The 23,490-nt window shown below is 45.8% G+C and overlaps 1 protein-coding gene across 1 annotated transcript in view; it reads right to left on the reverse strand.

The window, feature by feature from the left end:
- Positions 1–23,165, reverse strand: part of VWA2 (von Willebrand factor A domain containing 2) — a 56,168-nt gene extending 33,003 nt beyond the window's left edge. Inside the window, exons 1-3 of the mRNA XM_073556614.1 lie at positions 22,674–23,165; positions 4,458–4,519; positions 1,708–1,782 (exon numbers count right to left, since the gene is read on the reverse strand). Coding sequence (XP_073412715.1) covers positions 1,708–1,782; positions 4,458–4,506 — 124 coding nt within the window. The 5' untranslated portion in view covers positions 4,507–4,519; positions 22,674–23,165. The remainder of the gene's footprint in view (positions 1–1,707; positions 1,783–4,457; positions 4,520–22,673) is intronic.
- Between the last annotated feature and the right edge of the window lie 325 nt (positions 23,166–23,490).

Below are 23,490 nucleotides of genomic sequence, written 5' to 3' on the forward strand. Positions count from 1 at the left end.
CTATTATACTGCCCCTATATACAAGAATAAAACTACTATAATACTGCCCCTATGTACAAGAATATAACTACTATAATACTGCCCCTATGTACAAGAATATAACTACTATAATACTGTCCCCTAAGTACAAGAATATAACTACTATAATACTGCCTCCTATGTACAGGAATATAACTACTATAATACTGCCCCTATATACAAGAATATAACTTCTATAATACTGCCCCTATGTACAAGAATATAACTACTATAATACTGCTCCTATATACAAGAATATAGCTACTATAATACTGCCCCTATGTACAAGAATATAACTACTATAATACTGCTCCTATGTACAAGAATAAGACTACTATAATACTGCCCCTATGTACAAGAATATAACTACTATAAAACTGCCCCTATGTACAAAAATATAACTACTATAATACTGCCCCTATATACAAGAATATAACTACTATAATACTGCCCCCTATGTACAAGAATATAACTACTATAATACTGCGCCTATATACAAGAATATAACTACTATAATACTGCCCCCTATGTACAAGAATATAACTACTATAATACTGCCCCCTAAGTACAAGAATATAACTACTATAATACTGCCCCCTAAGTACAAGAATATAACTACTATAATACTGCCTCCTATGTACAGGAATATAACTACCATAATACTGCCCCTATGTACAAGAATATAACTACTATAATACTGCCCCCTAAGTACAAGAATATAACTACTACAATACTGCCTCCTATGTACAGGAATATAACTACCATAATACTGCCCCTATGTACAAGAATATAACTACTATAATACTGCTCCTATGTACAAGAATATAACTACTATAATACGGCTCCTATGTACAAAAATATAACTACTATAATACTGCCCCTAAGTAGAAGAATATAACTACTATAATACTGCCCCCTATGTACAAGAATATAACTACAATATTGCCCCTATATACAAGAATATAACTACTATAATACTGCTCCTATGTACAATATAACTACTATAATACTGCCACTATGTACAAGAATATAACTACTATAATACTGCCACTATGTACAAGAATATAACTACTATAATACTGCTCCTATGTACAAGAATATAACCACTAGAATACTGCCCCCTATGTACAAGAATATAACTACTATAATACTGCCCCCTATGTACAAGAATATAACTACTATAATACTGCCCCTATGTACAAGAATATAACTATTATAATACTGCTCCTATGTACAAGAATATAACTACTATAATACTGCCCCCTATGTACAAGAATATAACTACTATAATACTGCCCCCTATGTACAAGAATATAACTATTATAATACTGCTCCTATGTACAAGAATATAACTACTATAATACTGCCCCTATGTACAAGAATATAATTACTATAATACTGCTCCTATGTACAAGAGTATAACTACTATAATACTGCCACTATGTACAAGAATATAACTACTATAATACTGCCCCCTATGTACAAGAATATAACTACTATAATACTGCCCCCTATGTACAAGAATATAACTACTATAATACTGCCCCCTATGTACAATAATACAACTAATACTAATGTTTGTTACTTTGTGTTAGATTTTAATATCCATCCAAAACCGTTAACATTTCATATTGGATCCAGTTTTACAAGATTTGGGACACATGAAGGAATCAGAAGCTGAAGACTTACTGGATGCAGCGGCAGAGATCTTGGCAGTAATCTGGGGGTTCACATGGAGCTGGTGGACTGCTAGAGCTGGAAATACTGGAGGAACATATATAATTATTATTATTATGCTTTGCTTATATAGCACTATCACACTCCACAGGTGACCACGTAACCACTGTGCCATAACCCCTGCATGAAATGATCTGGGGCTGTAACCCCTGCACAAAGTGAGTGGGAGCCATTACCCCTGCGTGAATTGAGCAGCTGCTATAACTCCTGCATGAAGAGAACGGATGTTATAACTCCTGCATGAAGAGAGCGGATGCTATAACTCCTGCATGAAGAGAGCGGATGCTATAACTCCTGCATGAAGAGAGCGGATGCTATAACTCCTGCATGAAGAGAGCGGATGCTATAACCCCTGCATGAAGAGAACGGATGCTATAACCCCTGCATGAAGAGAGCGGATGCTATAACCCCTGCATGAAGAGAGCGGATGCTATAACCCCTGCATGAAGAGAACGGATGCTATAACTCCTGCATGAAGAGAGCGGATGCTATAACTCCTGCATGAAGAGAGCGGATGCTATAACCCCTGCATGAAGAGAACGGATGCTATAACTCCTGCATGAAGAGAGCGGATGCTATAACTCCTGCATGAAGAGAGCGGATGCTATAACTCCTGCATGAAGAGAGCGGATGCTATAACCCCTGCATGAAGAGAGCGGATGCTATAACCCCTGCATGAAGAGAGCGGATGCTATAACCCCTGCATGAAGAGAGCGGATGCTATAACTCCTGCATGAAGAGAGCGGATGCTATAACTCCTGCATGAAGAGAGCGGATGCTATAACTCCTGCATGAAGAGAGCGGATGCTATAACTCCTGCATGAAGAGAGCGGATGCTATAACCCCTGCATGAAGAGAGCGGATGCTATAACTCCTGCATGAAGAGAGCGGATGCTATAACCCCTGCATGAAGAGAGCGGATGCTATAACTCCTGCATGAAGAGAGCGGATGCTATAACTCCTGCATGAAGAGAGCAGATGCTATAACTCCTGCATGAAGAGAGCGGATGCTATAACCCCTGCATGAAGAGAGCGGATGCTATAACCCCTGCATGAAGAGAGCGGATGCTATAACTCCTGCATGAAGAGAGCGGATGCTATAACTCCTGCATGAAGAGAGCGGATGCTATAACTCCTGCATGAAGAGAGCGGATGCTATAACTCCTGCATGAAGAGAGCGGATGCTATAACTCCTGCATGAAGAGAGCGGATGCTATAACCCCTGCATGAAGAGAGCGGATGCTATAACTCCTGCATGAAGAGAGCGGATGCTATAACTCCTGCATGAAGAGAGCGGATGCAATAACTCCTGCATGAAGAGAGCGGATGCTATAACCCCTGCATGAAGAGAGCGGATGCTATAACTCCTGCATGAAGAGAGCGGATGCAATAACTCCTGCATTTAGAGAGCGGATGCTATAACCCCTGCATGAAGAGAGCGGATGCTATAACTCCTGCATGAAGAGAGCGGATGCTATAACCCCTGCATGAAGAGAGCGGATGCTATAACCCCTGCATGAAGTGCTTCTCGTCAGATGTGAGGTTCTGGACTACTCCACTTCTGCAGCCCTAGATTTCCGGCGTGGGTCCAACATACAATGTTCTACCGTATCGGACAGCGATATCAGCCTGGGTGCCCGGCTTCGCCGCTGAGCTCTGTGACGTTGCTGCGCGCATGTAGTGCTGATATCTGCTGTGGCCGGTGACAGCTCCAGATGTCTCATGTACAGAGGATTCCTCTGCAGATCTCAGGAAGACATCACTTATCGACAAGCAGGAATCCGTCGCCTGACACTTTATTTACCCAGAAAAGTTTATGACAAATAATCCGCACTGCACCGAACGGATTCCAGGCGCAGCGAGTCCCGGATCTGTCGTGTCAATGGCGCCATGATGCTACGACTGACATTCTTCAGCTGTGCCACATGAGCTGCGGCATCATACAGCGCCGGTCAGACATAAAATATCACAATATTACAGCAATTCCGCCATTGTTCTTTTTCTATATGTCCTTAAGGCTGTGTGCACACGCTGCGGATTAGCCTGCGGTTTTCCCCCGCGGTTTATCATCTCTACAATGGAGAAGGTGTGAAACCGCTGCGGATTCCGCACAAAGAAGTGACATGCTGTGGTTTTGAAACCGCAGCAAATCCGCACCGTGGGCACAGCGGTTTTTGTTTTCCATAGGTTATAATGGTACTGTACACCGCAGCAGGATCCGCAGCGTGTGCACACAGCCTTATTTCTTCAATGGAGCCGTGTGAATGACGGGATAATTGACGTTTATGGGTGAGGATCACACAGCGGTATCAAGGTCAGCCTTTTTCTTAGGTTTTATTTGTGGCAGTAAAAACTCAAGAAATATTTGATTGTTTGTCGCCATGTTTTCAGGCTCGTGCCTTCCTACATATCTGGCAATGGAGCGTTATACGGCGGAATATTGGGAACATAATTTCTGATTCATGTTATTACCATTTTAGCAACACATTTACCACGTTCGATAATTCCGACTCGGCTCTTGTAGTGAAGTTGTCACTATCACAATAGATACCAATACTGAGATTTTTTCACTCCTGGACGTGACAGCGGCACAATCCCCCGCGTGTGACAGCCGCACATCCCACAGCACCGCTCGCTGCCTGATACTGAATAAAATAAAATGGTAAATGAATAAATGATTTCTGTGAATTAGCAATACTTACCATAGTAAAAGATGATGAGGGAGAACACGCCGCTCCCCAGGAACGTCATCCCAGAAATGAATCTAAAATGGAGAAGATAAACATCAGTGATCCCACAATACCGTGCCCACAGTTCTGCCATACACCTTCCATATAATACTGCCATTCAGTGTGCAAATACAATTCACATATAGTATCCATATATGTTATACAGTTACCAAACAGCCCAGATATAACACCACTACACTGTCCATAACACCGCCACGTTACCATACAAGAGCTTCACAGCATTCATATATGCTCATATAGATACCATATATTACCAACATACAGTGCCCATATATTACCACTATATAGTGCTTATATATTACCCCATACAGTGCCCATATATTACCACTATATAGTGCCCATATCTTACCCCCATACAGTGCCCACATATTACCACTATATAGTGCCCATATATTACCCCCATACAGTGCCCATATATTACCACTATACAGTGCCAATATACTACCACCATACAGTGCCCAACATATTACCCCCATACAGTGCCCATATACTACCACCATAGAGTGCCCATATATTACCCCCATAGTGTCCACTATACAGTGCCAATATACAACCATACAGTGCCCTTATATTACCCCCATACAGTGCCCATATACTACCACTATACAGTGCCAATATACTACCACCACCATACAGTACCCATATATTACCCCCATACAGTGCTCATATACTACCACTATACAGTGCCCATATACTACCACTATACAGTGCCAATATACTACCACCATACAGTGTCCATATACTACCACCACCATACAGTGCCCATATATTACCCCCATACAGTGCTCATATACTACCACTATACAGTGCCCATATACTACCACTATACAGTGCCAATATACTACCACCATACAGTGTCCATATACTACCACCACCATACAGTGCCCATATATTACCCCCATACAGTGCTCATAAACTAACCCCAATATAGGGTGCCCATATATTATCCCCATACAGTGCCAATATATTACCACCACCATACAGTACCCATAAATTACCCCCATACAGTGCTCATATACTACCCCCATACAGTGCTCATATACTACCACCATACAGTGCCCATATATTACCCCCATACAGTGCCCATATACTACCACTATACAGTGCCAATATACCACCACCACCATACAGTACTCATATACTACCACTATACAGTGCCCATATACTACCACTATACAGTGCCAATATACCACCACCACCACACAGTACTCATATACTACCACTATACAGTGCCCATATACTACCACTATACAGTGCCAATATACTACCACCATACTGTGTCCATATACTACCACCACCATACAGTGCCAATATATTACCCCCATACAGTGCTCATAAACTAACCCCAATATAGGGTGCCCATATATTATCCCCATACAGTGCCAATATATTACCACCACCATACAGTGCCCAAATAATACCCCCATACAGCGCTCATATACTACCACCCTACAGTGCCCATATACTACCCCCATACAGTGCCCATATAAGTATTCAGATCCCTTTAAATTTTTCACTCTTTTTTCTCATTAATGTGCACTCTGCACCCCATCTTGACTGAAAAAAACAGAAATGTAGAAATTTTTGCAAATTTATTAAAAAATAAAAACTGAAATATCCCATGGTCATAAGTATTCACACCCTTTGCTCAGACACTCATATGTAAGTCACATGCTGTCCATTTCCTTGTGATCCTCCTTGAGATGGTTCTACTCCTTCATTGGAGTCCAGCTGTGTGTAATTACACTGATAGCACTTGATTTGTAGAGGCGCACACCTGTCTATATAAGACCTCACAGCTCACAGTGCATGTCAGACCAAATGAGAATCATGAGGTCAAAGGAACTGGCCAAGGAGCTCAGAGACAGAATTGTGGCAAGGCACAGATCTGGCCAAGGTTACAAAAGAATTTCTGCAGTACTCAAGGTTCCTAAGAGCACAGTGGCCTCTAATGGGGGACTTTAACAAAGGAAAACTCAACCTGGATCTCCCCAAATTTACTCAACATATAAACTGCTTCACGAGAGAGAACAATACGCTTGATCACTGCTATACAGTCATAAAAGGGGCCTACAGGGCAGTGAGGAGAGCAGCAGTGGGCTTTTCAGATCATTGTCTAATTCATTTAATTCCAGCCTACAGGCAAAGGTTGAAAACATCCAAACCTACAGTTTATACAAAGAAGACATGGTCTGAGGAGGCAAAATTGCAACTACAAGCATGCTTTGAATGCACGGACTGGGAGGTATTCCAGGAAACATGCTCGGGTCTGGATGAATGGGTTGATGCAGTGTCCTCATATATCCGTTTTTGTGAAGACACGTTTATTCCATCCAAATCTGTCCACTTTCGGGGAAACAACAAGCCGTGGTTTACAAATAAAGTCAGGTTGATCCGTAAGAGAAAAGAGGAGGCTTATAAAGCAGGCGATATTACTGAATTCAAGAAACTTAGGAACTCGCTATCTAAAGAGATCAAGTTAGCCAAACACGAGTATGCAAAGATTCTGGAGGAAAGGTTCTCATCAAAAGATAATAGATCTGCATGGAGAGGATTAAGAGAGGTCACCAATTATAAAAGCCACCCCACTATAGTGAACCCCAGCAGAAGTCTGGCAGCAGAGTTAAATGAATTCTACTGCAGATTTGAGGCAAGCTCTACACACAGTGGCTATTCATCTCTAAGCTCCTCAGTCTGTTCATATAAAGATCATTCATTGTGCAACACCCAAGTAGTGATCTCCGAGGCAGAGGTGATACGCATCCTGAAGGGACTTAAGGTCAAAAAGGCACCTGGCCCTGATGGTGTATCTCCAATGTGTCTGAAAGTATGTGCTACCCAGCTTGCCCCTATACTGACAAATATATACAATGTGTCACTGAAAGAGTGCGTTGTACCTCAGTGTTGGAAAAATTCCACAATTATCCCTGTCCCCAAGAAAGTGGGATCCTCTGAGTTGAACGACTATAGACCAGTAGCACTCACATCTGTAGCTATGAAAGTCTTCGAAAGAATTATGATGTCCCACCTGATAAAATTCACGCAGAAGCTATGGGACCCGCTTCAGTTTGCCTATAAGGAGAATCGTTCGGCAAACGACACTGTCAATCTGGCACTGAAGTACATTTTGGATCATACAGATGAACGGCACTCATATGTCCGGATTCTTTTCATGGACTTTAGCTCAGCGTTCAATACCATTGATCCGAATTTACTTCATAAGAAAATGGTAGCTCTTGGAGTCCCTCTTAACTTATGCTTGTGGATTTATAACTTCCTGACAGCCAGGATACAGAGTGTAAAAGTTGGACCATTCACTTCGGACACCTTGGTCACAAACATCGGGGCACCTCAGGGGTGTGTTTTGTCCCCGTTACTGTTTTCTCTCTATACGAATGATTGCATCTCTTCAGCAGACTCAGTAAAAATCTTGAAATTTGCCGATGATATGACACTGATTGGTCTCATCAGGGGAAATGCTGAAGACTTGTATCGGAGTGAGGTGGAAAGAATATGTGACTGGTGTAAAGCCAATAATCTTGTACTCAACACTAAAAAAACTGCTGAGATGGTTGTGGATTTTAGGAAAGATCAACATGAGATACTTCCAATCTACATCCATGACAAAGTGGTTCTTAGGGTCACAGAGACCAAATTCCTTGGTGTTATCATCTCTCATGATCTTAAATGGGGGAAAAACGTGGATGCTGTTATAAGAAAAGCACAACAGAGGATGTTCTTCCTGCGTCAGCTGAAAAGATATGGTTTGTCTAAGAATCTGCTGATCTTATTCTTTAATGCTGTCATCAGATCTGTGATTTGTTCCTCTCTGATAGTCTGGTATGGGGGAGCCACTGCGCATGACAAACTCCGCTTACAAAGGACTTTCAGAACAGCAGAGAGAATTATAGGTTCCCCCCGGCCTAAAATCCAGGATCTTTATAGTATTCGATCCCACGCATTGAAAATTTCATCCGATCCCTCTCACCCGGGACACTCCTCATTCCAACTACTCCCTTCAGGATGTCGCTTCAGAGTCCCCAAATGCAGCACCAACCGCCATATGAACAGCTTCTATCCACTCTCTGTTCAACAATTAAATCGTCATGTGTAGACTATATACTGTATCTGTCTTGTTAGATGTTACTTGTTGTATCTGTTGTTATATATTATGTTGCCTCTTTGCCACAAAGAATTCCTTGTATATATGTAATATGTACTTGGCGATAATAAATTTGATTTGAATCCTTATATGGAAGAAGTTTGGAACCACCAGAAGTCTTCCTAGACCTAGAACCCCAAGATCACTGTGGCTGAGCTCCACAGATGCAGTAGGGAGATGGGAGAAAGGACCACAAAGTCAACTATCACTGCAGCCCTCCACCAGTCGGGCCTTTATGGCAGTGTGGCCCGACGGAAGCCTCTCCTCAGTGCAAGACATATGAAAGCCCGCATAGAGTTTGCTAAAAAACACATGAATGACTCCCAGACTATGAGAAATAAGATTCTCTGGTCTGATGAGACAAAGATAGAACTGTTTGGTGATAATTCTAAGCGGTATGTGTGGAGAAAACCAGGCACTGCTCATCACCTGCCCAGTACAAGCCTCACAGTGAAACATGGTGGTGGCAGCATCATGCTATGGGGGTGTTTTTCAACTGCAGGGACAGGACGACTGATTGCCATTGAAGGAAACATGAATGCGGCCAAGTACAGAGATATCCTGGATGAAAACCTCTTCCAGAGTGCTGTGGACCTCAGACTTGGCCTAAGGTTCACCTTCCAGCAAGACAATGACCCTAAGCACACAGCTAAAATAACAAAGGAGTGGCTTCAGAACAGCTCTGTGACCATTCCTGACCGGCCCAGCCAGAGCCCTGACCTAAACTCAACTGAGCATCTCTGGAGAGACCTGAGAATGGCTGTCCACCAACGTTCACCATCCAACCTGACGGAACAGGAGAGCATCTGCAAGGAAGAATGGCCGAGGATCCCCAAATCCAGGGGTGAAAAACTTGTGGCATCATTCCCAAGACGACTCATGGCTGTACTAGCTCAAAAGGTGCTTCTACTCAATACTGAGCAAAGGGTCTGAATACTTATGACCATGGGAGATTCAGTTTTTCTTTTTAAATAAATTTGCAAAAATTTCTACATTTCTGTTTTTTTTCAGTCAAGATGGGGTGCAGAGTGCACAATAATGGGGAAAAATGAACTTTTCTGAATTTACCAAATGGCTGCAATGAAACAAAGAGTGAACAATTTAAAGGGGTCTGAATACTTTCTGTACCCACTGTATTACCTCCACACAGTGCCCATAAATTACCCCCTGTGGCAGTTCAACTCACGTGATGGTACACGGAGGTAGGCAAAATAGGAACACCGTCTCCTTAAATCCTGGGTCGGTTTATTAGTGAGCGGTATAAACCAACACAAGTGAAAATAATCTCGGCCTTTCCGGCTAAAACAGGAAAAACAACAAAGAAAACAAAACGCTTGAACACAGACCATATGTTGCGGGTGGCGCCCCGCTCTGGAGCAATACCGGGTCAGTCTTTCTTCCATACAAGACACCAGATCACTGGAGACTCCTCTCTCCAGTCTTGCTGGACACAGACTGCCTGTAGAGCCCATTTACTTACCACATGATCATGACATCACACAGGTCCTGGCAGGTCTGCCAGTGGGGATAAAGTGCACCTCCTCCCACCCACTCTATGAAGGTCCAGTGAAACCAGTCCTTTATGCAAATTTAACTTAACCCTCAACACTTTAGTGTGGAGGAAAATACTCTGGTTTCACATCACTGACGCCATTAAGCGTAATGACACATATCTCCCCTCTATTACCTTACCAGTGACCCTGTCACACCCCATACAGTGCCCATATACTAACTCCATACAATGCCCATATATTACCCCCATACAGTGCTCATATACTTACTGCCACAATACAGTCCCCATATACTACCCCCATACAGTGCCCATATATTACCCCCATACAGTGCCCATATATTACCCCCATACAGTGCTCATATACTTACTGCCACAATACAGTCCCCATATACTACCCCCATACAATGCCCATATATTACCCCCATACAATGCTCATATACTTACTGCCACAATACAGTCCCCATATACTAACTCCATACAATGCCCATATATTACACCCATACAGTGCTCATATACTTACTGCCACAATACAGTCCCCATATACTACCCCCATACAGTGCCCATATATTACCCCCATACAGTTCCCATATACTGCCGCTTCACAAGACCCACATGTTGCCTCGTGGTTCTCACTGCTCCTCTCCACAGGATCAGATCGTGTATGACAAAACGCAGCAGTTCAGCTGATAATTGCTGTTGAGGGGCTAAACGTAATGATGGCTGACCCCCGCCCCCATGGCAGATCGGCTGGCACTCAGCTTTCCCAGGATCGGGAACGAACTGTTGACTGACGACGTCTCTTCACCGGGGTGTTTTGGATTTGGGTTTTATTTTTGGCCTCAGGACGGTGAAGCGTCAGGCTGTGTGCCCACAATGCGATTTTTAAGCGTTTTTGCAGCGATTTTCAGCGCAAAAACGTTTAAAAATCGTGTACAGAACGCCCCCCATGCATTCCTACGGCATTCCGCACATGCTGTGCTAATGCTGCGCTTTTTTCCGCGGCGGAATCGCATTGCGGAAAAAAATCGCAGCATGGTCATTCTTTTGTGCAGAATCGCAAAGAATTGCCGCGATCCCGCACCCATAGGAATGCATGAGAACCGCTATGCCCACCATGCGGGAAGGTGTCTCATGTGCGGTTGGTATCCACGGTGTGGAGGAGAGGAGACTGTCCTCCAGGCCCTGGGCACCATACCCCTGTAAAAAAAAGAATAAAAAATCGGGGTATATTTACCTTCCGGCGTCCCGCGCTGCCATCCCTGGCCTCAGCGTTCCCAGTAATGCCTTGCGAGACCTGTGATGACGGAGTCTTGCGTGACTCTAGCGGTCTCGTGAGATCACTATAGCAACGCGAGACCAACGTCATCACAGGTCTCGCAAGGCATCGCTGGGAACGCTGAGGCCCGGGATGGCAGCGCGGGACGTCGGAAGGTAAATATACACCAATATTTTATTTTTTTCTATCATTGTTAACATTTTATCTTTTACTATTGATGCTGCATAGGCCGCCTCAATAGTAAAAAGCTGCTCACACTCGACAAACACTATGTTTGATGAGTGTGACCAACCTGTCAATCACTTTCCAAGCGATGCTGCAAATCGCTTGGAAAGTGCTTGAATATCGCACACGAAAATCACAAACATAATCGCGGTAAAATCGTGCGATTTCTGGGAAGGAGTCCGGTTTTCATTGTCCGGATTAAAACGCTACGTGGGCCCATAACTTCAGCCTCCCTATAACCAGATGGAATGAAGCGTAACACAGGGGCCATTGTTCCCGGCCATTTACATCTCATCGCTGAGCCGCGGATTGTGGACAGCTCCAGTGACCCGGATAAACGGCCCATAATACGGGGCCGGGGTATGAGCTGGCCCCGGGCCAGACACACAAACCCAGCGAAGCTTCAAAGTTCCGGAAACGAAGATCAAAGTCGACGCGGCGTCCACTTGCCGATAGGATCTGCTGCCGTCAGCTTCACCTCATCGTCCCCCTCCGATAACTACAGAGCGAAGACACAAAAGAGGGTCACCTGGATGTTCTGAATAACCCCTTCATCTCCGCTGGTTTCCATCTGCTGCATCCCGAGCAGCGCCCGCATCCCGAGCCGCCTCCACGCCCCATCCGCACCCCGAGCCGCATCCGCACCCGAGCCGCCTCCGCACCCCGAGCCGCCTCCGCATCCCAAGCAGCGTCCGCACCCCGAGCCGCCTCCGCACCCCGAGCCGCCTCCGCACCCCGAGCAGCCTCCGCACCCCGAGCAGCCTCCGCACCCCGAGCAGCCTCCGCACCCCGAGCAGCGTCCGTACCATGAGCCTCCTCCACATCCCGAGCAGCGTCCGCACCCCGAGCAGCGTCCGCATCCTGAGCTGCCTCCGCACCCCGAGCCGCGTCCGTACCATGAGCCTCCTCCACATCCCGAGCAGCGTCCGCACCCCGAGCAGCGTCCACATCCTGAGAAAAATCCGCACCCCGAGCAGCGTCCGCACCCCAAGCCGTCTCCGCACCGAGCCCCATCTGCACCCCGAGCCGCGTCCGCATCCCGAGCAGCGTCCGTACCATGAGCCTCCTCCACACCCCGAGCAGCGTCCGCATCCTGAGAAAAATCCACACCCCGAGCCGCCTCCGCACCCCGAGCAGTCTCCGCATTCGAGCCGTCTCTGCACCCCGAGCCCTGTTCGCACCCCGGGCCGCATCCCGAGCAGCGTCCGTACCATGAGCCGCCTCCACATCCCGAGCAGTGTCCACACCCCGAGCCGCATCCACATCCCGAGCCGCATCGGCTCCACGGGCCACGTCTGCTAATTATAATTCTACCTTTACTCATTTGTAGATTAAACTTTAAAAAGTTTAGAGTTAAACGCTGACAATGTTTCACATCACGTGTGCCAGAAAGAATACGGAAAGCCGGACGGTGGCCATACTGACGACGGAAGAGACGGGCGATCACCAGATATTGATGATGGAGGTGACAGGCTGTCACCAGATACTGATGACGGAGGGGACGGGTGGTCATCAGATACTGATGATGGAGGAGACGGGCCGTCCCCAGACACTGATGATGGAGGAGACGGGCAGTCACCAGATACTGATGATGGAGGGGATGAGGGGTTACTTGAGCGCAGCGCGGCATTATATGATTACAAGACGCCGACTCTACCATCCTCTCATTGTGCCGAGGTTTGGCTCTTCGTCTCATGAAGAAAGGTCGCAGTGACGGCTCCTCTATCATCAGGAGGGAAGAAGTCAAGTCTTTCATGTTTGAAAGAAAATGTCTCTGACAAGACCAGACACGAGGTCAGAAATACAGCAACGACCAAAGATGATCCCCGAATGTTAGCCGAGGTCGCAGCAGCGTCCAGACCGGACCCCAAAACCTCCTCACATACAAAACAGAGAACGATGAAAGCCGCGGTCATCACCTGTCCGATGTGTCTGCAGTATCACACAGGATAGGATTAGACACACGGCTCAGCAGTCAGTATCACACAGGATAGGATTAGATACACGGCTCAGCAGACAGTATCACAGAGGATAGGATTAGATACACAGGTCAGCAGTCAGTATCACACAGGATAGGATTAGATACACAGGTCAGGAGTCAGTATCACACAGGATAGGATTAGATACACGGCTCAGCAGACAGTATCACAGAGGATAGGATTAGATACACAGGTCAGCAGTCAGTATCACACAGGATAGGATTAGACACACGGCTCAGCAGTCAGTATCACACAGGATAGGATTAGATACACGGCTCAGCAGACAGTATCACAGAGGATAGGATTAGATACACAGGTCAGCAGTCAGTATCACACAGGATAGGATTAGATACACGGCTCAGCAGTCAGTGTCACACAGGATAGGATTAGACACACGGCTCAGCAGTCAGTATCACACAGGATAGGATTAGATACACGGCTCAGCAGACAGTATCACAGAGGATAGGATTAGATACACGGCTCAGCAGTCAGTATCACACAGGACAGGATTAGATACACGGCTCAGCAGTCCGTATCACACAAGAGGAATAGATACACGGCTCAGCAGTCAGTATCACACAGGATGGTATTAGATACACGGCTCAACAGTCAGTATCACAAAGGATAGGATTAGATACACGGCTCAGCAGAGTGTATCACACAGGAGAGGTTTAGATACACGACCCAGCAGTATCACACAGGAGAGGATTAGATACACCACTCAGCAGACAGTATCCCACAGGATAGGATTAGATACATTGCTCAGCAGTCAGTATCACACAGGATAGGATTAGATACACGGCTCAGCAGTCAGTATCACACAGGAGAGGATTAGATACACGGCTCAGCAGTCAGTATCACACAGGATAGGATTAGATACACGGCTCAGCAGTCAGTATAACACAGGAGAGGATTAGATACACGGCTCAGCAGTCAGTATAACACAGTATAGGATTAGACAACACGGCTCAGCAGAGTGTATCACACAGGAGAGGTTTAGATACACCACCCAGCAGTATCACACAGGAGAGGATTAGATACATTGCTCAGCAGTCAGTATCACACAGGATAGGATTAGATACACGGCTAAGCAGTCAGTATCATACAGGATAGGATTAGATACATTGCTCAGCAGTCAGGATCACACAGGAGAGGATTAGATACATTGCTCAGCAGTCAGTATCACACAGGATAGGATTAGATACACGGCTCAGCAGTCAGGATCACACAGGAGAGGATTAGATACACAGCTCAGCAGTCAGTATCACACAGGATAGGATTAGATACATGGCTAAGCAGAGTGTATCACACAGGAGAGGTTTAGATACACCACCCAGCAGTATCACACAGGAGAGGATTAGATACACGGCTCAGCAGACAGTATCCCACAGGATAGGATTATATACACGGCTCAGCAGACAGTATCACACAGGACAGGATTAGATACACGGCTCAGCAGTCAGTATCACACAGGATAGGATTAGATACACGGCTCAGCAGTCAGTATCACACAGGAGAGGATTAGATACACAGCACAGCAGTCAGTATCACACAGGACAGGATTAGATACACAGCTCAGCAGTCAGTATCACACAGGATAGGGTTAGATACACAGCTCAGCAGTCAGTATTACACAGGATAAGATTAGATACACGGCTCAGCAGTCAGTATCACACAGGATAGGATTAGATACACGGCTCAGCAGTCAGTATCACACAGGATAGGATTAGATACACCGCCAGGCAGTATCACAGGATAGGATTAGATACATGGCTCAGCAGTCAGTATCACACAGGATAGCATTAGATACACGGCTCAGCAGTCAGTATCACACAGGAGAGGATTAGATACACGGCTCAGCAGTCAGTTTAACACAGGATAGGATTAGATACACGGCTTAGCAGTCAGTATCACACAGGATAGGATTAGATACACCGCCAGGCAGTATCACAGGATAGGATTAGATACATGGCTCAGCAGTCAGTATCACACAGGATAGCATTAGATACACGGCTCAGCAGTCAGTATCACACAGGAGAGGATTAGATACACGGCTCAGCAGTCAGTTTAACACAGGAGAGGATTAGATACACGGCTCAGCAGTCAGTATAACACAGCATAGGATTAGACAACACGGCTCAGCAGAGTGTATCACACAGGAGAGGTTTAGATACACCACCCAGCAGTATCACACAGGAGAGGATTAGATACATTGCTCAGCAGTCAGTATCACACAGGATAGGATTAGATACACGGCTAAGCAGTCAGTATCATACAGGATAGGATTAGATACATTGCTCAGCAGTTAGGATCACACAGGAGAGGATTAGATACATTGCTCAGCAGTCAGTATCACACAGGATAGGATTAGATACATGGCTCAGCAGTCAGTATCATACAGGATAGGATTAGATACACGGCTCAGCAGTCAGGATCACACAGGAGAGGATTAGATACACAGCTCAGCAGTCAGTATCACACAGGATAGGATTAGATACATGGCTCAGCAGAGTATCACACAGGAAAGGTTTAGATACTGCTGGGTGGTGTATCTCAACCTTTCCTGTGTGATACTCTGCTGAGCCATGTATCTAATCCTATCCTGTGTGATACTCTGCTGAGCTGTGTATCTAATCCTCTCCTGTGTGATCCTGACTGCTGAGCCGTGTATCTAATCCTATCCTGCATGATACGGACTGCTGAGCCATGTATCTAATCCTATCCTGTGTGATCCTGACTGCTGAGCAATGTATCTAATCCTATCCTGTATGATACTGACTGCTTAGCCGTGTATCTAATCCTATCCTGTGTGATACTGACTGCTGAGCAATGTATCTAATCCTCTCCTGTGTGATACTGCTGGGTGGTGTATCTAAACCTCTCCTGTGTGATACACTCTGCTGAGCCGTGTTGTCTAATCCTATGCTGTGTTATACTGACTGCTGAGCCGTGTATCTAATCCTCTCCTGTGTTAAACTGACTGCTGAGCCGTGTATCTAATCCTCTCCTGTGTGATACTGACTGCTGAGCCGTGTATCTAATGCTATCCTGTGTGATACTGACTGCTGAGCCATGTATCTAATCCTATCCTGTGATACTGCCTGGCGGTGTATCTAATCCTATCCTGTGTGATACTGACTGCTGAGCCGTGTATCTAATCATATCCTGTGTGATACTGACTGCTGAGCCGTGTATCTAATCCTATCTGATACTGTCTGCTGAGCCGTGTATCTAATCTTATCCTGTGTAATACTGACTGCTGAGCTGTGTATCTAATCCTGTCCTGTGTGATACTGACTGCTGTGCTGTGTATCTAATCCTCTCCTGTGTGATACTGACTGCTGAGCCGTGTATCTAATCCTATCCTGTGTGATACTGACTGCTGAGCCGTGTATCTAATCCTGTCCTGTGGGATACTGTCTGCTGAGCAGTGTATCTAATCCTCTCCTGTGTGATACTGCTGGGTGGTGTATCACACAGGAGAGGATTAGATACACTGCTCAGCAGACAGTATCCCACAGGATAGGATTATATACACGGCTCAGCAGACAGTATCACACAGGACAGGATTAGATACACGGCTCAGCAGACAGTATCACACAGGATAGGATTAGATGCACGGCTCAGCAGTCAGTATCACACAGGAGAGGATTAGATACACAGCACAGCAGTCAGTATCACACAGGACAGGATTAGATACACGGCTCAGCAGTCAGTATCACACAGGATAGGATTAGATACACGGCTCAGCAGTCAGTATCACACAGGATAGGATTAGATACACCGCCAGGCAGTATCACAGGATAGGATTAGATACATGGCTCAGCAGTCAGTATCACACAGGATAGCATTAGATACACGGCTCAGCAGTCAGTATCACACAGGATAGGATTAGATACACGGCTCAGCAGTCAGTAACACACAGGATGGGATTAGATACACGGCTCAGCAGTCAGTAACACACAGGATGGGATTAGATACACGGCTCAGCAGTCAGTATCACACAGGAGGATTAGATACACGGCTCAGCAGTCAGTATCACACAGGAGAGGATTAGATACACAGCTCAGCAGTCAGTATCACACAGGACAGGATTAGATACACAGCTCAGCAGTCAGTATCACACAGGATAGGGTTAGATACACAGCTCAGCAGTCAGTATTACACAGGATAAGATTAGATACACGGCTCAGCAGACAGTATCAGATAGGATTAGATACATGGCTCAGCAGAGCGTATCACACAGGATAGGATTAGATACATCGTCAGGCAGTATCACACAGGAGAGGATTAGATACACAGCTCAGCAGTATCACACAGGATAGGATTAGATACATCGCCAGGCAGTATCACACAGGATAGGGTTAGATACATAGCTCAGCATTCAGTATTACACAGGATAAGATTAGATACGCGGCTCAGCAGTCAGTATCACACAGGATAGGATTAGATACACCACCAGGCAGTATCACAGGATAGGATTAGATACATGGCTCAGCAGTCAGTATCACACAGGATAGGATTAGATACACGGCTCAGCAGTCAGTATCACACAGGATAGGATTAGATACACAGCTCAGCAGTCAATATCACACAGGATAGGATTAGATACACGGCTCAGCAGTCAGTATCACACAGGATAGGATTAGATACACGGCTCATCAGTCAGTATCACACAGGAGGATTAGATACACGGCTCAGCAGTCAGAATCACACAGGAGAGGATTAGATACACAGCTCAGCAGTCAGTATCACACAGGATGGGATTAGATACACGGCTCAGCAGTCAGTATCACACAGGATAGGATTAGATACACGGCTCAGCAGTCAGTATCACACAGGATAGGATTAGATACACGGCTCAGCAGTCAGTATCACACAGGATGGGATTAGATACACGGCTCAGTCAGTATCACAGGATAGGATTAGATACACGGCTCAGCAGTCAGTATCACACAGGAGAGGATTAGATACACAGCTCAGCAGTCAGTATCACACAGGACAGGATTAGATACACAGCTCAGCAGTCAGTATTACACAGGATAAGATTAGATACACGGCTCAGCAGACAGTATCAGATAGGATTAGATACATGGCTCAGCAGAGTATCACACAGGATAGGATTAGATACACAGCTCAGCAGTCAGTATCACACAGGAGAGGATTAGATACACAGCTCAGCAGTATCACACAGGATAGGATTAGATACACGGCTCAGCAGTCAGTATCACACAGGATAGGATTAGATACATCGCCAGGCAGTATCACACAGGAGAGGATTGAATACACAGCTCAGCAGTCAGTATCACACAGGATAGGATTAGATACACCGCCAGGCAGTATCACACAGGATAGGGTTAGATACATAGCTCAGCATTCAGTATTACACAGGATAAGATTAGATACGCGGCTCAGCAGTCAGTATCACACAGGATAGGATTAGATACACCGCCAGGCAGTATCACAGGATAGGATTAGATACATGGCTCAGCAGTCAGTATCACACAGGATAGGATTAGATACACGGCTCAGCAGTCAGTATCACACAGGATAGGATTAGATACACCGCTCAGCAGTCAATATCACACAGGATAGGATTAGATACACAGCTCAGCAGTCAGTATCACACAGGATAGGATTAGATACACGGCTCATCAGTCAGTATCACACAGGAGGATTAGATACACGGCTCAGCAGTCAGAATCACACAGGAGAGGATTAGATACACAGCTCAGCAGTCAGTATCACACAGGATGGGATTAGATACACGGCTCAGCAGTCAGTATCACACAGGATAGGATTAGATACACGGCTCAGCAGTCAGTATCACACAGGATAGGATTAGATACACGGCTCAGCAGTCAGTATCACACAGGATAGGATTAGATACACGGCTCAGCAGTCAGTATCACACAGGATGGGATTAGATACACGGCTCAGTCAGTATCACAGGATAGGATTAGATACACGGCTCAGCAGTCAGTATCACACAGGAGAGGATTAGATACACAGCTCAGCAGTCAGTATCACACAGGACAGGATTAGATACACAGCTCAGCAGTCAGTATTACACAGGATAAGATTAGATACACGGCTCAGCAGACAGTATCAGATAGGATTAGATACATGGCTCAGCAGTCAGTATCACAGGATAGGATTAGATACACGGCTCAGCAGTCAGTATCACACAGGATGGGATTAGATACATCGTCAGGCAGTATCACACAGGAGAGGATTAGATACACAGCTCAGCAGTATCACACAGGATAGGATTAGATACACGGCTCAGCAGTCAGTATCACACAGGATAGGATTAGATACACGGCTCAGCAGTCAGTATCACACAGGATAGGATTAGATACATCGCCAGGCAGTATCACACAGGAGAGGATTGAATACACAGCTCAGCAGTCAGTATCACACAGGATAGGATTAGATACATCTCCAGGCAGTATCACACAGGATAGGGTTAGATACATAGCTCAGCATTCAGTATTACACAGGATAAGATTAGATACACGGCTCAGCAGTCAGTATCACACAGGATAGGATTAGATACACCGCCAGGCAGTATCACAGGATAGGATTAGATACATGGCTCAGCAGTCAGTATCACACAGGATAGGATTAGATACACGGCTCAGCAGTCAGTATCACACAGGATAGGATTAGATACACAGCTCAGCAGTCAATATCACACAGGATAAGATTAGATACACGGCTCAGCAGTCAGTATCACACAGGATAGTATTAGATACACGGCTCATCAGTCAGTATCACACAGGATTAGATACACGGCTCAGCAGTCAGAATCACACAGGAGAGGATTAGATACACAGCTCAGCAGTCAGTATCACACAGGATGGGATTAGATACACGGCTCAGCAGTCAGTATCACACAAAAGAGGATTAGATACACGGCTCAGCAGTCAGTATCACACAGGATAGGATTAGATACACGGCTCAGTCAGTATCACAGGATAGGATTAGATACATGGCTCAGCAGTCAGTATCACACAGGAGAGTATTAGATACACCGCTCAGCAGTCAGTATCACACAGGATAGGATTAGATACATGGCTCAGCAGTCAGTATCACACAGGATAGGATTAGATACACGGCTCAGCAGTCAGTATCACACAGGATAGAATTAGATACATCGCCAGGCAGTATCACACAGGATGGGATTAGATACACGGCTCAGCAGTCAGTATCACACAGGATGGGATTAGATACACGGCTCAGTCAGTATCACAGGATAGGATTAGATACACGGCTCAGCAGTCAGTATCACACAGGATAGGATTAGATACACGGCTCAGCAGTCAGTATCACACAGGATAGGATTAGATACATGGCTCAGCAGTCAGTATCACACAGGATAGGATTAGATACATCGCCAGGCAGTATCACACAGGATAGGATTAGATAGACGGCTCAGCAGTCAGTATCACACAGGATAGGATTAGATACACGGCTCAGCAGTCAGTATCACACAGGATAGGATTAGATACATCGCCAGGCAGTAACACACAGGAGAGGATTAGATACACAGCTCAGCAGTCAGTATCACACAGGCTAGGATTAGATACATCGCCAGGCAGTATCACACAGGAGAGGATTAGATACACGGCTCAGCAGTCAGTATCACACAGGATAGGATCAGATACATCGCCAGGCAGTAACACACAGGAGAGGATTAGATACACGGCTCAGCAGTCAGTATCACACAGGATAGGATTAGATACATCGCCAGGCAGTAACACACAGGAGAGGATTAGATACACAGCTCAGCAGTCAGTATCACACAGGGTAGGATTAGATACATCGCCAGGCAGTATCACACAGGAGAGGATTAGATACACGGCTCAGCAGTCAGTATCACACAGGATAGGATTAGATACATCGCCAGGCAGTATCACACAGGAGAGGATTAGATACACGGCTCAGCAGTCAGTATCACACAGGATAGGATTAGATACATCGCCAGGCAGTAACACACAGGAGAGGATTAGATACACAGCTCAGCAGTCAGTATCACACAGGGTAGGATTAGATACATCGCCAGGCAGTATCACACAGGAGAGGATTAGATACACAGCTCAGCAGTCAGTATCACACAGGAGAGGATTAGATACACAGCTCAGCAGTCAGTATCACACAGGAGAGGATTAGATACACAGCTCAGCAGTCAGTATCACACAGGATAGGATTAGATACACAGCTCAGCAGTCAGTATCACAAAGGATAGGATTAGATACACAGCTCAGCAGACAGTATTACACAGGATAGGATTAGATACTCAGCTCAGCAGACAGTATCACAAGGATAAGATTAGATGCACAGCTCAGCAGACAGTGTCACACAGGATAGGATTAGATACACGGCTCAGCAGGCAGTATCACACAGGAGAGGATTAGATACACGGCTCAGCAGGCAGTATCACACAGGAGAGGATTAGATACACGGCTCAGCAGTCAGTATCACACAGGAGAGGATTAGATACACAGCTCAGCAGTCAGTATCACACAGGAGAGGATTAGATACACAGCTCAGCAGTCAGTATCACACAGGAGAGGATTAGATACACAGCTCAGCAGTCAGTATCACACAGGATAGGATTAGATACACAGCTCAGCAGTCAGTATCACAAAGGATAGGATTAGATACACAGCTCAGCAGACAGTATTACACAGGATAGGATTAGATACTCAGCTCAGCAGACAGTATCACAAGGATAAGATTAGATGCACAGCTCAGCAGACAGTGTCACACAGGATAGGATTAGATACACGGCTCAGCAGGCAGTATCACACAGGAGAGGATTAGATACACGGCTCAGCAGGCAGTATCACACAGGAGAGGATTAGATACACGGCTCAGCAGTCAGTATCACACAGGAGAGGATTAGATACACAGCTCAGCAGTCAGTATCACACAGGAGAGGATTAGATACACAGCTCAGCAGTACTCTCTCCCTGGATGTTACATTGTAGTCAGTGTCATCACTTACTGCACACTGGAGGTGGGTCGGTTCCGGGGGTCACGGGTCCTCGGTTGGAGCCGGCAGGGGTCTTTCTGGTCTCCCCAGGACTCTGGTGCTGTTATTGCTGGAATGAGCGGCTGGATACACAGAGGAGGAGGAGGAGGGATGGGAGGGAGCGGTGATCAGCTTACATGTCAGGTGTAGTCCTGCAGGAGGATGAAGGGTTAAATCCAGAGGAGGGAAGGTGATGTGTGTGACAGAGCACTACTGCCCTCATCATCACATCTGTACAGTGTCCGCCTCCTCACTATACAGGGGTCTCGTTACAAAGGAGCGCTCATCATTTAGGAGAAACCCGAATGTGTCGCAGATTTGCGCCCCAGTCCTGAAAAGGTGGCGCCATCATGGGGCTCGGACCCCCAGGACTGACGGACACTTCTGTCACAATCTGATCACTTTTCCAAAAGTTACAAAATATTTCAGCAACTGCAAATTCCAAAATAATTGTCTGACGTTTCCTACAGTTCCCGGCAGAAATGTGGGGAAGACGTCTTGATGTATCAGGGTCACAGTGTGGAGGAAAGTTACGGAAAGATTCATTGCACAATTCTGAATAATCAGAGGTGGCGCGACGCCCCTGCGACCACTTGTGCCTTCAGCAAGCATTTAACGTCGAGTTCACACAAGGACGCTGAATGCGGCTGATACAAGAGAATAAGGGAACGCCGTGACGGTGCGACCACACTCATATGGCGGTAACAGAGTGGTCCGAGGGAGCGGCTCAGACCCCTCCATCCGCACACATGATTCGCTCGATACTCCTTGCTTGTTACAAAGGTGATTT

The sequence above is a fragment of the Dendrobates tinctorius genome, unplaced genomic scaffold (genome assembly GCF_039654945.1).
Source record: "Dendrobates tinctorius isolate UK_male_01 unplaced genomic scaffold, ASM3965494v1 ptg000236l, whole genome shotgun sequence".
Taxonomy (NCBI): Eukaryota; Metazoa; Chordata; class Amphibia; order Anura; family Dendrobatidae; genus Dendrobates; species Dendrobates tinctorius.